General features: G+C 34.0%; 1 protein-coding gene across 11 annotated transcripts in view; it reads right to left on the bottom strand.

Annotated features, from left to right (window-relative positions):
* rut (rutabaga) overlaps positions 1-17,250 on the bottom strand; it is a 115,930-nt gene that overhangs the window by 57,108 nt on the left and 41,572 nt on the right. For all 11 annotated transcript variants that reach the window (XM_069041705.1, XM_069041698.1, XM_069041700.1 and 8 more), the window contains exon 2: positions 5,447-6,069. In XM_069041705.1, coding sequence (XP_068897806.1) covers positions 5,447-6,001 — 555 coding nt within the window. In that variant the 5' untranslated portion in view covers positions 6,002-6,069. The remainder of the gene's footprint in view (positions 1-5,446; positions 6,070-17,250) is intronic.

The following is a 17,250-nucleotide window of genomic DNA, read 5'->3' as shown; positions in this document are numbered from 1 at the left end:
ACAATAATGATGAACAGTAATCAATGTGTGTGTGTTTTAATTATAAACTGTTTAAAAGTTATATTATTGTAATTAAGGTTCACTAATACTATGTAGTTATATTCTTATACGAGTTGCACAAGACAGTCAATTGTCGAACGAGAGAGTTTAGAGCACGACGAACGCAGTGAGGAGTGCTCTGAAGGAACGAGTTCGACAACATGTCTTGTTGTCTTTGGGACGAGTGCGCCAGTGCCCTTATAAAACGAGTTTTTTATGTTATTTTTTAGAATTTGCACCCTTGTTTTAATTTTTAAATAAAAAAATTAAATTTTCAAATTCTAGGGAATTTTGTATTACTTAATTGGTAGTTCAAGGTAACGGATGCAACTACACACATCTGCAACAGATGTTAAAAAGTAGAGTTTGAACATTAATATTGAAAGTTTTTTGGTGTAAATGACAATAATACACTGAAATATTGATAAAAATTTTCTTAGAGGTCTATTAAACTCTACGAGTGCTTTAATATATAGCAATAAACGACTCCAAATTGAATACAATAATAGACCTATTAGAGACGCAAATTCTAAAAAAGTTTTTGTTACATTCCCCATCTCTTTGATTGTTGAATTACTGCTTTAATTTTTTCTGCTAAATGCCGATTCATGAACATCTACCGCGTGGCCGCGCGAAAAGTTCGGATGAGTTTATTTCTGATGTTCTTAACGTTACAAATTATTTTAAATTTTAGAATGTGTCATCGCAAGGGGGACGTAACTTAGTATGGCTGTTATGTCAGTACTCTGCCCTCAGCCGTTCCCAGCCACCCCCACTTCAACATTTTACATAGCGCCTTACATTTCTAATGACGGATTATGAAAGAGGACATCTTTTTAGAACTTCTTTTTAAAAAATGATATACATACATATTACAAAAGAAAGATTTTGAGATACATACATATTTCAAAATGCACATATGTAATTTGTTTGAGGAGAATCGGCTGTACTATTACTTAAATAAAAAATGGTTACCACTTTGCACATTCAATTTTATTAAAATTAGAACATTATTTTATTATAAAAAAGATGTCCTCTTTCATATTCAGCTACTAAAAAATAGAGTGTCATATTAAATTTCATAATTGGGGGTAGCTGGGGGGTGGAATAATAGTGTGTCTCCTCATTATGCCTTGACCCAAAATTTCAAACTTTTAGGGGGGATACCCGGTATTTATGTCATGTACACCTTATAGTTTTCAATCATTATTTCTCGTAACAATATATCGGGTGTATAAATAAAAATCTAGATGTGCTTCGTCACAAAGTCTGTTACTGTTGCCAGTTTTAACCTCCAATTTGTGTTTTTATTTTGCATTATCTACTCTATCAGAAAACTGTATTTTTTTTAACTGTCTGACTAATATGACCAAATAGTTTTTTAGGCAAAATATAGCCTAAGGGAGTCCGTTTTGGCTCAGGGACGCGAGGGTCGCGGGTTCGATTCCGACCCAGGGCGAAATTTAAAAAAAGAAGGCTATATTCTGTCTCGTGATTCGGAAGTCACGTTAAGCCATTGGTCCCGGTCTATTGAGTTGGTCATCATGCCCCTCATAGATTTGTAAACCAGTCCCAGACTGTGTAACAAATTTTAATTTAATTTACTTATTTTTTAATTATTTTATTTTATTTATTTATAATTATAATGTAAGGTGTTAGCTTTTAATCTTAAAAGCTTAAATAATAATGCGTCCGCACGGAACGAGGCGCGTGGTCAATCTGCTGGGGTGCGGTTCGCACTTAAGAATGTGTAAGACTAGCACTATTATGCAGAATCACCACTTGGACACGTAATGCGGTACGTTTTGGCGCTAACATAAGGTATCAGAATTTATTCTCGTTCTCACCCATTACTAAGTTACAGGCTTTAGGGAACAAAATTAACAAAAATTTGAACCTTTTTGTTGATTTATTTAGTTTAGGGATATAATATTTAATAAAAAAAAAAACAGTGCTTATTAATCCGAACTCAAGCTTGTTAATCCAATAAGCAATACATTTCACTTCATGTTTGTTATTGTTATTACAGTTAGTTATTTAGAGATAGTTGATTTTGATTTATTTTTTTATCTCCTGTAATTGTAGTATGTAATTCTGTTGGGCAAATAAACGATTATTATTACTATTCAGTTTAACAAAAAGCATTTATGACAGTAGACAAACGGTGTCACTGCACTAACAACATACAATGCGGAATCTTTTAAATCGCTCTTGAACAGGATATTATTTAGACACCCGATATATTATTGAACGAATGTATCTGAAGAGGTTCAGTGGAATTCGATACAGTCAATAAGTGCCGCAGCACTATACGATGAAGTTTATTTCGATATACCAAAATTTAGTAGGTATCTACCAATTTTTTAGAGAACTTACGAGTATGTAGTTAATATATTCGCCCTATCTTTATTTTTAAGTTCCTAAACCTTACGTAGCGGATTGAAAAGTTAAAATTTGCGAAGCTGACATTCTTTTTATTATTAAAAAATATTAATTCACGTCAAAATATACTTGGATCCTGTTAGTAAATTAGCTAGTATCTACTAACCTCCTTCTCAAGAAAAACGCTATAAATAATTTATAAATAAGCAAAGGCGCCAGGATTTATCGACATTACGCAATTATCTAAAGACAATTATTTATTATAAATTATAAGTGACACAAAGCTTAGACGACAAGCCAAGTGAAAGTAAACCTACACAATGAAGTGAATTCAGGCTTAAAGCGATTTAAACAGAAAATTTATTTTAATCGCAAATAAAATATGATCAAACGGCGAGCAAATCTTTTGATTTATTAATGTCGAGTCATCATCAAAGACATTGACATCTCAATGAGCAGGCTTTTCAATAAAACAAGAAATGGGATTACGATTAAAGGTAACAAACACTAAATCGTTTCATTTACATGTTCAATTAAATTTCATCTCCTGGCAATATTGACAATACGACCAATTGAGCATGCACGGTGGAGCAAAATTATCTTGGGCTTCTGCAGAATGGCATTGCTGATGCATATCTAATTTATCTGGTAATTGTATTAATCCCAAGTCAGCGACTGAATATAACGAGGCATGTCACACTTTAGTTCCAGATTTGTAGAGATAAGTTAACGTGTCCACTTTCAGAACCTGAAAACCAACTAGGAGGACATCCGCTCGACATGATGGATACAGTCAAGTGGTAAAACTGACATTATCGTTTATCATTTCAATTGGCTGGATTATAACTAATGACAGCTGTTAACTACTTTCCGTAGAGATTATTTCGAAACGTTCGTAATTGATTGTAATACTTTACGGATAAAAGATCTGAAAACTAACAAGGGTTTTTTTAACCGTTTTGCGTTATATGTAAAAACACACACTTTATACGTAATTTCAAGTACAGAACAGCTGTAAAATTAGCTGTTTTCATTTTTATTAACTGTACTACCGTGTCTAATGGTCTTTTATAAATGTTAATAACCTTCCGTAACCATTAGCTTTAAATAAAGTTTGCACGCGCTTTTTTTTATCAACACTGCTTAGGCATCATATCATAAATTTTTTAGCACGTTTGAATTTACATTTTTTATGACGCCTTGGTGTACACATCGAATTTCTTGAATAATTTCCAGCTGCCAAAAGCAGTGATCCATCTTCAATGTATAAAAAAAATAAAGTTGTATTTTTACGCTGAATTTTAAAACCGCTACGCGGATAAAATGCAAATTCAAATCACTTGTTTTGAAATAATATTTCTTGTACGGTGCGAGTATAAAGTAAAGAATAAAATTCCTTACATTTATCTCACTGATTTTTGGCAAAAATATTGACCCGTATTTTTAAATTGTCATCTTTTGGTCTAGATTATATTTTTATTCCACCCAGTGGAAGACGATTCGCACAGGATAGAAATTCTTGGAAAAAGAATGTCAAGAAATGTCATAAGACAATGTATTACAATGTGGTGTGTTACATTTCAGTCCTACACCTAACGGTACGTTGGACTTATTTGCTGATTTGGGGGTCCTTGAAAATGGCACTTAACAGGACAATTATGTCGAAATATATATATGATAATAATAATAATAATGTATTAATATGTATTAAATTGTCATCAAAACTAACTTGAATCGAATTTAGAAGCTTTGGAAATCGCAAAAATTATCTTAAATCTCCTACGACAACATTTTGCGATGTTGTAATCACTAAGAAGGAGTTTTATTTCTTATTTTACACTCGCACTGTATAAATACATACAGACTGATTCACATTACTTCAGACCCTAACGAAAGTTAAATGCAGCCAGTAATACGTTATTTAGTGATAACTTGATACCTTTATTTACTATGAAATTTGGACACTCCTGGCATTGTTGACAATCACTTGACAGCTTCTTTTTGAATAATTCTGAAATAATTTTTGTTAATTAAAATATACTCCAATGACGAAAGGATCGATATGATATTGACATGATAAGTCAATTTCTTAAATAAAAAGAAATACATATTATCGATTACTGCCATTTTTAAATTTCTATAATTCAGACTTTTGAGGGATGTCTAAAGCATACAAAAGTTTAAAATATGTAATTCATGTTTTTGGATCAAGTTATGAATGAAAATTTAGTTAGGGTCAGAAAGATACGTCAATCAGTCTGTATACCAAAATCGTCCAAAGTCAAGTTTTTTTTTCATTTTACAAATTAGAGGGTGAATATTAATCATTCTTTTTCGTAAAAAATTTAAATCCCAAATAACGGACACTCACTTTTTTCATTTTATTTATTTATCTCTTAAAAAGCCGTGAAATATTATTAAAGGTTAAAACGTAAAAAACAAATTAAGCTCCTTAAAAATCCGTTTTGCTGAAGTTAAGAAAGAAGCTTAAATTTTCAACATCAATGCTATGCGAGTTAATTTTATATTGTATGTGGGTACAGATTACGGTTTTCGTAATGATAGATAAACCTAAATCGATTAATTCAATATGAAAAATTGAACAAAAACAGCTGATACTAATTCCAAGAACAATCAATTTAATGTAAATTTTTAATAGAAAAAAATTCTCGGGCAGTCTTTAATATTTCAGATTTATAACATTCATCCTTTGTCGAGCTTATTTGTCACTTGGACGAATAAAAACTTGTGTTTTAAATGGTCGGACAAAATCTGCTTGTAATTGCAAAGTGGCTAATCTGTCCTATTATTACTTCCGAAAACATTAATCAAAATCCGGATAAACGTCTGTTTACACAAAAGAGAACACCCCAAACTCAGTTTCCTCGTCCTTTCATTAGTCCTTGTCGTGTGCATGAAAGCGTAATTGCACCATCTTGTATAAAACTGATATACGACCGGACGCCACCTCGCATTATTAAATCTCCATTTCGCTTGACATATCTGTAGATAAAAAAAATCCTACCTGCTGCCATTTAAGTTCCTGAAACTCCTTGGCGAAAATGGTGGCTATCGTGACGTGAGCACAACACAAGAGGAAACCGAAAATCGCTGCTATCCACGATTTCAGCGGCATCATAGCGTACGCTAGGAAAACCACGAAAACCACTTGCCACGTTCCTTCTGCGGCCACCTTGGCTGTCGAACTCTCCGGATAGAGAGGCAACGCCAAAGCGCAGAAGATCGCCAAGAAGAACAACACCACGTAACAGACCCACAGCAAGTAAGCATCTTGCATAAACCTAGTGTGCAGGAATCCCAAGAGCAAGGCGAAGAGAATACAATGTGCCGCGTGATAGACGTTTTGAGCTGTCGTGCCATGGGCGTAGATCAGCCCCAAATTGGCCAGGAGCGCAGTGAGCACCACGAAGATGGCGACCACTGCTGCCACACTTGAGTGCTGAAGTTTGCAGATGTAGCGCTGGTAAAGTTGCTCGAGCTCGTCGTTCTCGAAACGATGAGGATTCAGCATCCTTGTCAGGATGCGAGGAGACGTCATCGCCTTTACGCTGTGGTCCATGACGTTGCTTCGTCGATTTCGATCCGCTCAAGACAACTTAATGCGCTGTTTGCGTCGGCGAGCCATCCCTGCAATAAAAAATATGGATGAGCAGACGTTCGCACAGACACGTGAGTGTTTCCGTTTTGTTAAAATTCTTGTGCCACGAACCGGCGGCGAGCTAATTTGCGATCGATTGCACAGTTGTGTAACGTTGCATGCGATAAATAAAACGCTCACGAAAGGGCAGAGAAATAAAATACACGAATTGCCCTTAAGGTGGAAACATACGAAAATTGCCAACCAACAACCGATTGAGACCGAATCGATTCAACAGCGTCATTCACAAAGAAATTTTCATTCGCATCACGGAATCTGCAGAAAGTGAACAAAGCTGCAGAAGCTATTAAATTTCTACTACAATTTCGTTGATATGGAAATTACGCGACCGTGAATAAATGCGGAAAAGTTTGGCGGCGGCGATATTAAAAACTATTTCAAAATTACAGTCTGGAAATGCCATTGTGCAGTTGCATTTAAGAAATGCATGGAAGCCTTGTTGACTTTCATCATATACAGGCGATCGATAGGAGAGTGTATTCCCCCCAGTCACCAGACATTGATATTACAGTAAAATCCTCGGTATCCGCTGTTCCGGATGAAAATAAGAGAAGGAAAAAAAAACTTTTACCGCGAATATTTCAGATAAATAATCCGGTCACGTCTTATGGTCTGATGAATTTCCACATTAAAGAGGCTGTCACTGGATGGTCATCGTGCGTCACCATAAAAGAAAACAATTCGGGAAAATATGAATGTTGCTGGGACGCAAAACAAATACATTCATTTCAACTTTTATGTGGAAGAGAAATTGGTTTCTGGAAAATTGGAGATACCTACATAAACAAACACTTTGGTGCCAACAATTTTATTAATTATGTTACATAATTCAACTCGAAACGAATGAGAGAACAGTAAATAAAGCTTCTTTAAAAGCTTTTGTCACTCCTCTACTTTCTCCTGTACCTTTCACGGACAAATCAAGTTAAAAAATATGTCTGAAAATTTGGTAAAATATCAATTTATACTCAAGTTCTTAGTAGAATCTTTTTTCTACACATTTTTTTTCTTAATTCTTCTTGCACGTTCTAATCATTGTGAGGTTATTGTAAGTTAAAACATATATGATAATCAAACTTACGAAGTTAAGGAAATATTATACAGTATGGAATGAATTCAGTAATTTCACAACTAATGACATTTGTCAAAAACGCTGAAACAGATCAATTTTTATTTTTTATGATGCTTATTTTAAGTTGCTTCACTTGTTTATGACGTCATGCATTTTTGAGCTATGACGTCACACTTATTTTTTTAATGCAATGCAATGATTTTTGTTTTTGTTTTGGATAGTATTCTTAACAGCCTTTATAACAAATCCTACATGATATCTTTATCTGCAGTAGTTTTTGAAACAATCACATTTTGTCTAACCAAAGAATACTATACGTAAATATCACAAAAAAGGGCAAACATTTATTAGATAATAGGATTACAAACAACTTAAGATTCGTTACTGACGCAGTTAATGCTCACAGTGTTCTCGATTTAATTGTTGGCAAACCCCTGATCTAAAATAAAACTCTTCTTTAACGTTGTTTAAAGTTTCAGGTGTAATATTTCTAATTTCCGTTCGGATACTCTCTTTCAAATCATCTAAATTGTTATGTTTTGTTTTAAAAACTTTACTTTTTAAACATGTAACTTCAAGGAAGAAATCGAGTGAAATTAAATCAGGCGATCTAGCTGGCCATTCTATCAATCCTCTCCTCTCAATCCATCTATTTGGAAAAACTTGATTTAAATACTGGCCGAACACAAAGGGAAGTAGTGAGCTGGTGCTCCATCTTGTTGAATCCATAATGTATTCCGAGGAATATCTGGATCTTGAGGATCTGGATATAAACGTGCTAAAGCTGAAACAAATTCGTCCCTTAGAAGATTAGAAGATTGAGTATGCCTGTCCGAACGTTTAGTAATTTTCGCGCATCCAGTGAGGATTCGTGGCAGCCCAATATTTAATTCTGGTGGTTCACTTCTCCATTTCTATAGATAGAGTAAATGTAGATTCGTCTGAAAACATTATACAGGGTCTCTATAAATGATTGTCGGGTCCAGCCAGCCATGGAAACTTGTCAAATTTTGAATGTGCCGCTTTGTTCGGCAAATAATGAATGTCACATTTTCAGGTTAGGTTGTTGGCTTTTAACCAGAGACAAGTTTCAACAGTGCTTTACTCTTGCTAACATTAATGTATTTATTATTTAATATCAACACCAACAGGGGAACAATTATTGCCCCCATCGTACCGCCACACACTGTACAGGAATTGGTATGAGAACAAATCCAAACAGATAAATATTGAGAACACCTTGTCCCCGTATACCACAAATGCCACAATACAATACTTGATACTGCCTTTTTGTCTGCTTTAGCGCTTTCACATTTCTTGTTTTATGCTAGTGGTAAATACGACCTAGACTGAATTGTCGAATATGGTATTGACTCCCATTTTTCTTCCAATATAAATAACAGTGTTTTTCAAATAAGTCTTACTGGTTTTTCAATAAAATCAAATGTATTCAACAACATAATTTACAACACTAAATAACGATAACAAATAGGTATTTTTTTATAAAATAGATTGAAAATGTCCCCCATTAACTTCTAAACACTTGACAATTCTTCATTTATTTTCAACAATATTTTGCAGCATTTCTTAGTTAAGGGTATAGCAACACTGCTATCCACGGTTCCACACACCAATTTTCAAAACGTAAAGGAGTCTACAAATTGGTGTGGATTCTCAGCACTCCAAATTATGAAACTGAGGTGATTTTCAAACTGATTACATTATTAAACACAACTTTGATAATCTGCAGTTTGGAGTTCTTGTACAACACTAATTTTATAAAGATTCAGTTGTAGCCTATTTTAACAATTTTGTGACAAGTGCTTCGTGGTACACCAGATTGTTGAGATAAACAGGCTATGGATATCTGTAGAGTCTTTTCCACCATTTCTTTCAAATCCTCGAGTATTTCATCAGATACTGGTGGTCATCCTAATGATTTGCTAATTGTTCTGATTGTTAAAAATCTGTTCACAATTCGCTTAATGTGAGTTAACAATCATCTTGAATGTTGTTCAGATATTTTTCTGGAATTCATTTTTACAAACAGATAATTCCCCATTACTAAACCTTCCATTTCGAAAGTAAAAAACAACAATGAACGTGTTCTGTTCAACAGAATAAACCATTGTAAAGAAAATAAAGCTAAAATAAAACATAAAACATTAAAGCATAACCTCACAAATTTTGCCAGTGTATTTACCTCTAAAAGTGGACGTACTTGCAATTTTTATTGAAAAATACAGATTTTTGGTGTATATTAACTGTGATTAACTGCGATAAAACGAATATAAGGAACCAAAACTCGACTGACAAACGCAAACTAATGTCAGAAGTGACCGTGAAAACGAACTAGAATTTGGCATCGGTTTCAAAAAAGCGGAACAGTAAAAATGTTTTCCAAGGCTGGCTTGACCAGACAATCATTTATAGAGACCCTGTACATATTGTCTAAAAAACTTTCATTTCCATCCAACAAATCCATCATTTGCCCACAAAATTGAAAATGGGGGTCCGGATCATCTCTTGTTAACTCTTGAACGTATTGAAGTTCATAGGTATGAAACTTGTCTTTTTTTAACTTTAATTTAATACTTTAACACGGCTGTTACTTGGCGTAACGTAGATGTTGAATTTTCTGCAATACTGAGGAGAACATGTATTTTGGTGTTTTAGGAACAAAATTAGGCTGTTTCTGTAAAGGTTTCACATGACTCAGTTCTCGAAACTGTGCCTCAATTTTGGATACAGTTCCTTGTAAAATTGGGGGTAGTTCGAGGTGCTTCTCTTGGAACAGTTGCACTACCTCGAATTACTTCCTACATCTGTCTCCAACCGATCATCATCAAAATTTCAATTCTAAGAGATTCCATAAAATATTTCATTTTTGTTACGAACTTTCAATCAAAAATATCGATTTTAATCAAATGACGGATTGTCATTGATGACAGCAAGTGGTTTAATTTAAAAAGAAAAAGTCAACACGAAAAAATTATATGATAAAACTAATAACACCTGACGATATTAGAATACAAGAAAAGTAGTAATTGCGTTTTGACAAAAGAACAATCAGTAGACTTTGACGTTTTTCTAATTGTTGTTGTAGTTGAAACGTAAACATCTAAAAATTTCAAGAACTGTTGAAAATAGAGTTAACATAGCGTAGAGTGGTATATAAGAGAAAGTAGACTCGATCCTGGTTCCTAGAGGAATTTTTGAGAGTTAAATTTCCATTGGCAGCCTGGTTGCCACTGACTTTGTGAAGTAAACGCAAGCAAATCTAAATATGTAGTTAACATAATATTTGTAATTTGTTTTTCACTCTACAAACATTTTGATAATTAACAATTTTATTTAAACACAAATAGTGTCAATTTTGATAATAAAAGTGCAGCCAATTATTATCAATCGAAAAACGCCCCTAGTAACCAGGATGGAGCCAACTCTATTTAATATATATGTATCGAGTGATCAAATTAATTTGTAATCAAGTTATTCATGAATCCGAAATCGTATGTCGTTTCTTGAACAAAAAACACAGCTTAAAACACAGGTTAGATCTGGGCATATCAATCGAAAAGACATACGGATTCAAATCCATGGATGACTCGATTACAAATTAATTTGATCGCTCTTTACTAACTTTAACATAGCGTGGGTTCATTGAAAAGGTTTTTAGTACTACTCTGCCCCAAAAAAGTTAAGGATATTGCTGTTTGTGAACAAGAAAGGAAGAACAAGGATCATAATCGATACACATGTGTAATTCCATTCATTTTCAGCTAAATCAATACAGAATGGAACTAAAAAAAAGTAAAACCTTTGAAATTAAATAAAATTAATAGTTATTTTTGTATTAAGTGCGCAAAATGAGTGTTTTTTGTTGAAGCATGAGAATGAGTTTTTAGTCGAGACCGTCAGGTCGAGACCAAAAACTCATTCGAATGCGCCAACAAAACACGAATTTTGCCACGAAATACAAACACTATTTTTTCTAAAACCGTCAAAAAAAGAATTTGATTTTTGAAGGCAAATTAGATGAAGAAAATCAAAGTATCAAGTATTGTGACAAATCATTGTAACCTAGGAAACGCGCAAATGAAGACTACATTTTTTCACATGTGAAAAAAAAATCCATTTTTTCACATGAGCAAAAAAGAGAAACTTTGCAACTTGATAACGATGCATAAATGTCACGTTTTTTTGACGGTTGTAGAAAAAATTAAATTGAATTAAACAATTTTTGTTTTAATTTCAAATAATCGGTATTTCGTCCTAGTACCCGTATAACTTCTCTAATACGACGAATTAAGTTGTCAATCTCTTCCTGGGGGATCTGTTGCCACAAAGTAGGGAACAAGTCACTCGATTCCCGAATATTCTTTGGATAAGGCAAATAGTCTGCGAGAGTGTTTCCAAGGTCTTAGGCGGGTTCAATGGGGTTGAAGTCCGGAGATCGTGCAGGTAGCTGAAAATGTTGAATTTCCAAAACCAATCGTATCCTGTGCAGACGAGCGTTATCATTCATATATCGAGAACTTTTTTGGGGCAGTGTATCTTCAAATTATAAAACAATATAGCATTCCATTTTTAAAAAATGCGCGTGATATCATAGCTGAAAATGGAGGACGTCATGAACAAGTGAAGCAACTTAGAATGAGCATTATGAGAAATAAAAATTGACCTGTTTCAGCGTTTTCAACAAACGTCATTAGTTTTGAAATTACTGAATTTATTCCATAAGTAGTTGCCACGCTGTAGATTACATGTTTGTGAAAATATCGGTAGCCAGTAAGACAACATAAAAAAAAAACTACACACGTGGTAGTTAAAGAGAATTTCAGTACAAATTTATGTCGTGTAAACTTAACACTCACTTATCAGAACAGACACAAACATAAAATTCGTCAGTTCGTAAACAGTTAATGAAACGAAACTCTGCACCTGGGGCAAGTGAAGTTAACAGCCGTATAATAATTCTTGGCCTACCCTGGTCAAATTTTGTAGACACCCGCTACTAAAGTAACCCTCAAGATTTATGAACTGTAATTTTTGGTATTTCTCAAATTCAATGTGCTCCGTGAATGAATGCTCCGGAACAGTAGTAGGTAACTTTCGAGAACATCAAAGTTCAGCTATTAAAGCGGCTTTGTTATAAAATTGGGCCCAGGATCTGAGGAAATAAATTTGTTACAATTTATGCTTGAAGTAGGGTACATTCAAAGTTGAGGTTTAGGGTTTCGGCCGCCTTTCATTTTAAAAATATTTCCTTTTACAGCTTTGACGACATATTAATAGTCGACATAAACCTATTTGCGATTTATTGATATTCAAAATTGTCTGTAATAAACAGGATCCCGGGATAAATTATGGCATGCCTACGATTTACCGTTATTTCGTACACATGTATAACTTTAACGATTACATCACTATGTTTACTACTAATTGCAATTTGTTGTAAATCGTAAATAAGTAGATAAACGTGGAGTGTCGCAGTTTCGCTTCACTTTTATATACGTTCTGAAGTTATGCATTGATCAAGGGAACAAAATACACAAGTTATCTTCGAGAACAATTTCAGTTTAAAAGTGGAATCACTTTATTTCCTCTTCTGTGAAGTTTTTATTTTTCTCGAAACAGGTTCAAAGTCTGTTAAAACGCCAAAGTTTAGTTAAAAATTCCGATCTTAAAAGAACTACACTGAATGAACCAAACAATACTGAAAATATACATCAGGAATCGGTAAATTTTTTTCTTAAATGCATTGTTGCAAAGCATCTCTGAATATTTAAAACAAAAACCGTTTATCCTATTTATGAACGTGCCCCTCTAGTTTTCATAATTTATTTCTCGTGGTAAAGTATGTGGATAACGACCCTCACTAAGCACCCAAAACCAAGAATTATTTAAGAGTCGCTTTCTCTTCACTTCCATTCAATGCATATCAATGACTCAACTGATTTGCTTCGGAAGTTTACGAGATTTGATGTCGCTTCAATTACTTACTCTTGGATATAAATTCTATAAGCTTGAAGCGTATCTGAAGAGTGCAGCGACGGCGAAGTCGTCGACACCGTAAATAAAAGCGCATCCAGGGTTTCGTCACTGATTACATTATCTACCACCAGTTTAAAGTAAGACTAATACGATTAGATAGGCTTGGCGAATAAGTAGAATCAGTTTCGGAAGGGTGCGAATGATGTAAGACACACCCTTGAGCACGCACTGGGTTAAAATTTACGAGGCAACCTGCAAAAGTTGGCAATACAAACACCTTCTTCAACGAAAAAAAAAAAAATATATGTATATAAAATGTGCCACCTGGTAGCACTTTTATGGATCTTTTTAACAATATTTCTGAGCCTGTTCCCGGCGTTTGCGTTATAGTCCTGTGGAGGAAAGGAAACGAACAAGAATAAATAAATCTGGATTACGTAGATTTATATCGAAAACTGTGTTACTAGGGTTGTTCAATTCAACAAGTTGCATTTCCTATGTCAACGCACCTTAAAAAATGATAAATAATGCGTCTTAAATTTCGTTTCTGTTGAATTATTCATGATTTTCACACCTGGCATGCGATGAAAAGGAACCGATGTAACGAGGGGGGTGGCTCTGTAGGCGGTTTTCACAGTTACAAACCGACTTTGTTGCTCCGGGACAAGTTCGCAGGGTGCGACGTTTGCCAATTTTCTTCGCATGACATTACATGCATTCGGAAGATTAAATTTACACCGAAAATTGTATTTATTTACAAATTAATGTTCGTTAGACTTGTCAAAAACAGATTACTCATTTGGTTAACATTAACATCAACCGAAAACGTCATAAACTAGCTTACCTCAAAAGGGGTTCGACAATTCAAATAAATTCTTGCACAATTGTTACAGATTGTTAGAGGTTGCAGCATCGTGACGTCTTCATTATCAATCTTTTAAACATTAAGAGATAATAATTTGTTTTTAAAATGCTACTACATACGTAGGAAAAAATTCCTGAGAATTTGAAAGGCCATAAAATGATACATTAAAAAAAAGGTGTATAACGCGAGTTTTAGCGTGAATTTTTTATTTTGGAAAGAACATTAAATGGTGTTCCAAAAACCTGTCCAATTGCAAAAACAAGTACTATTAAATTTACGCAATTTAAAAAAGTTAAAAACAAACCGACCAACTTTTTAATAGAGCAAGTAATAATCTAAACAAGCAGTTAGAAGAATGTGTGTAGGTCATGTGTTTGCAAAAGTAAAAAAACATTGGGTAAAGAAAAATCTTTTTTTTTTAATATAGGGAATATAACGAATAATTATTTATCAACGAATAGCCAATTATTGATAGCAACACGTGAAATTTTTTTAGTGTATATACAGTGTGTCCAGGAAAGTGGTGGCAAGTTTCCAATTAGTTCCACAAGAGAAAATAATTTTGGTATATGGCAACATTACAAAACATGGTCAGTGTCACTGTAAATTAGGTTAAGCAAAAATCAAAAATAATGAACACCTAGACAATCCAAATTTTATTTAAAATGTTCAAATTGTCCACCATGCCGACCATCATGTAAAACCATTGAACAATACCTATTATTTGTTCTAAGTTTAAATCCATAGGTAAACGGCTTGAAAAGAAATATGTAATGACAAATGACGACATTTGAGAAAGTAAAAAAAAGGTCGATATAAGGTCCTATAAAAACGTAATAAATAGTAAGCAACGTCGCCACCACTTTCGTGGGCACACTGTATTTGTGTTGAAAAATAAGCTGAGCAATTGTCAAGTGCAATTTGTCTTTTTTTAATGGATCCTAGATTCTAGCTGTAAAATGTTTTCGAAAAAAAAAAGTGTTACGACGTATTTGCACCTTTATATCAAGTGATTACAAAATTTAAAAATTGGCAGAGATGTTAGAATATACTCGTATACCAGGTGGCGGACATCCCAAAACTGTTGTGACAAAAGGAAATATTGATTCACCACGATAAATGAGTCACAGTCAGAAATTTAGCCATCATTAGTCAAGATCCGAATGTATTCTTTAAAATACATATTTGTTGCGATGAATCTTGTCGTCTTATAAAACTCATATAATAATGTTGTACTAATTTCTACTTTGGTATAAGTGAAACTTTTTGTGAAACTGCCCCACAAAAGTCCCTAGATTATTTCATAATTAGATTTTTTAGTTTCGCCGCATACTAGTTGCGTCCCGCGGTCAAACCCACCCCTAAAATTGTATACTAGTTGACCGGTTGACCCTATTTCTATCTGCGGATTAAAATAAATGAATCTCCATTTTGTCAGAATTTGAGAATTTTCTCTTATGTGAACGGGTTTTGATAAATGTGACAACTTGTCAAAACGAAACGTCAAGTTAATTTTAAAGATTTTAAGCGATTTGAAGCCTTTAAGGGGGTTGTCGAACAAAAAAACGTTGTATTCAACGCGTTCTTGTGTAAATTAGACTTTTTTTGGCACTCGTGGGCCTTTAAAACGCTCGTTTCACTCACTGTTTTTGCTTAAAATCGATTTCTTAAATTTTATGACTCTGAATGAAGTGATACCAGAAAATTGGTTGCACACATTTGAAGCTTTCAAGGGATTTTAACCCTAACGTTTCGTAATTTTTAATAGGGTTTATCGTGCAGGCGGTATCACCCTGTTGATATGTATTTGAATCTGAAAGTAGTCGACGTTTTCAGTGTTCGTTTACAGATTTTTCACTGGTTGATATCTGAAGGATAGCTCCGCCTTCGCGCAGATATTTCCAAGGTCATAGCCCATGAAATACTTAATCCAACACTTCTATAAACATTTTATTTAGGTTCAAATTGTGACAGTGTTCATTTTCTTGTGTTACGTGAAACATACATTCGGTGTTTATTCGTTCCCCATAAAAAAAATGTTTTTTTAAAACAAGCGTGATTGGTCTGTACTGACCAATTTCGTAAATCTGATTGGTCCAGAGAATGCGAGTTGAATTGTCAATTAAATTTTTATATCTATGTTTTACTAAAATACTTTTAAATAACTTACTACGCTCTAAAATGTTTTCTGATTTTCAGACGCCTTTCTATTCTTCTTCTTTATTTTAAATGTTCCTTTTTGCTGTTTTTTATGCCTCCTTTATGATTATTATATGCATTTATCTTGCAATTCATCAAACCTTGTATTCGTTTATTCAGTCCTAAGAGCTATCAGTGCGATCCCAATGAACTTTCCTGTTCACTTCTTTCCAACATCGTACATCATCGTACCTTTCACTACCTTTGCAACGTAATATAGGTCATTCCACCTATTCAAACATTGTCGTTCATTTTCCTCACATTTAGCACCATTAAAATTTGCTTATTTTCGCTAGTTTTTTATTACTTTACAACGTAGTTCAAAGACTGATTTTCAAAAGCAAGTGCTTATGATAACAAGTTTAAAAAAAATTGATCAAGAGCGGTTGTGAAAAACAAAAAATTTGAAAACGCAGTTGTAGATATCATTACTTATACCATAGTTGCCATAAACGATGATGAAAAACAGTTTTCATTTCAGAAGGGTTCCTAAATGAATGAGTCACCATTGCCAACATCTGACGTAGCCGCGGTCCAATAGATATGGTCCAATAACACTGTATTTCACAACTTCAAAGTTAGGTTATGTGAATCTTAGTCTGTGATTATGTGCAATAACGTAAAGCTACGCCACACTTTTTCGAAACTTCTGTTTTTCGCAGCCGCCTTTGATCATAAATTTGTTGAAACATACGGTATTTACTTAGGCAAATCCACCATTTTTACTTTACGGTTCTTAAAACTAGACTATAGTATTTAGATGTTTTCCAAATTTCATTATAGTGTACTGTATTGTTAATAACATTTGTAGTTATTTCGAATTTACTCCTCCTATTCAAAGTGAATCTCAACGTAACTACCACACCTGCTTATGAATTTTCTTGCGGCTCTCTTGGCGACATGACCCTCTATGTCGCTGAGTTACGCCACTGTGTAAAGGCGACCCACATTCGTGCTAATAATTCATACGATTGTAGACCTGCTTATCAGTTGTGCGTTCGTTGTGCCCTACAGTAA

Source organism: Tenebrio molitor, chromosome 3, assembly GCF_963966145.1.
Source record: "Tenebrio molitor chromosome 3, icTenMoli1.1, whole genome shotgun sequence".
Taxonomy (NCBI): domain Eukaryota; kingdom Metazoa; phylum Arthropoda; class Insecta; order Coleoptera; family Tenebrionidae; genus Tenebrio; species Tenebrio molitor.
Note: the sequence above shows the minus strand (reverse complement) of the source record. Positions and strands in the feature narration are given on the sequence as shown.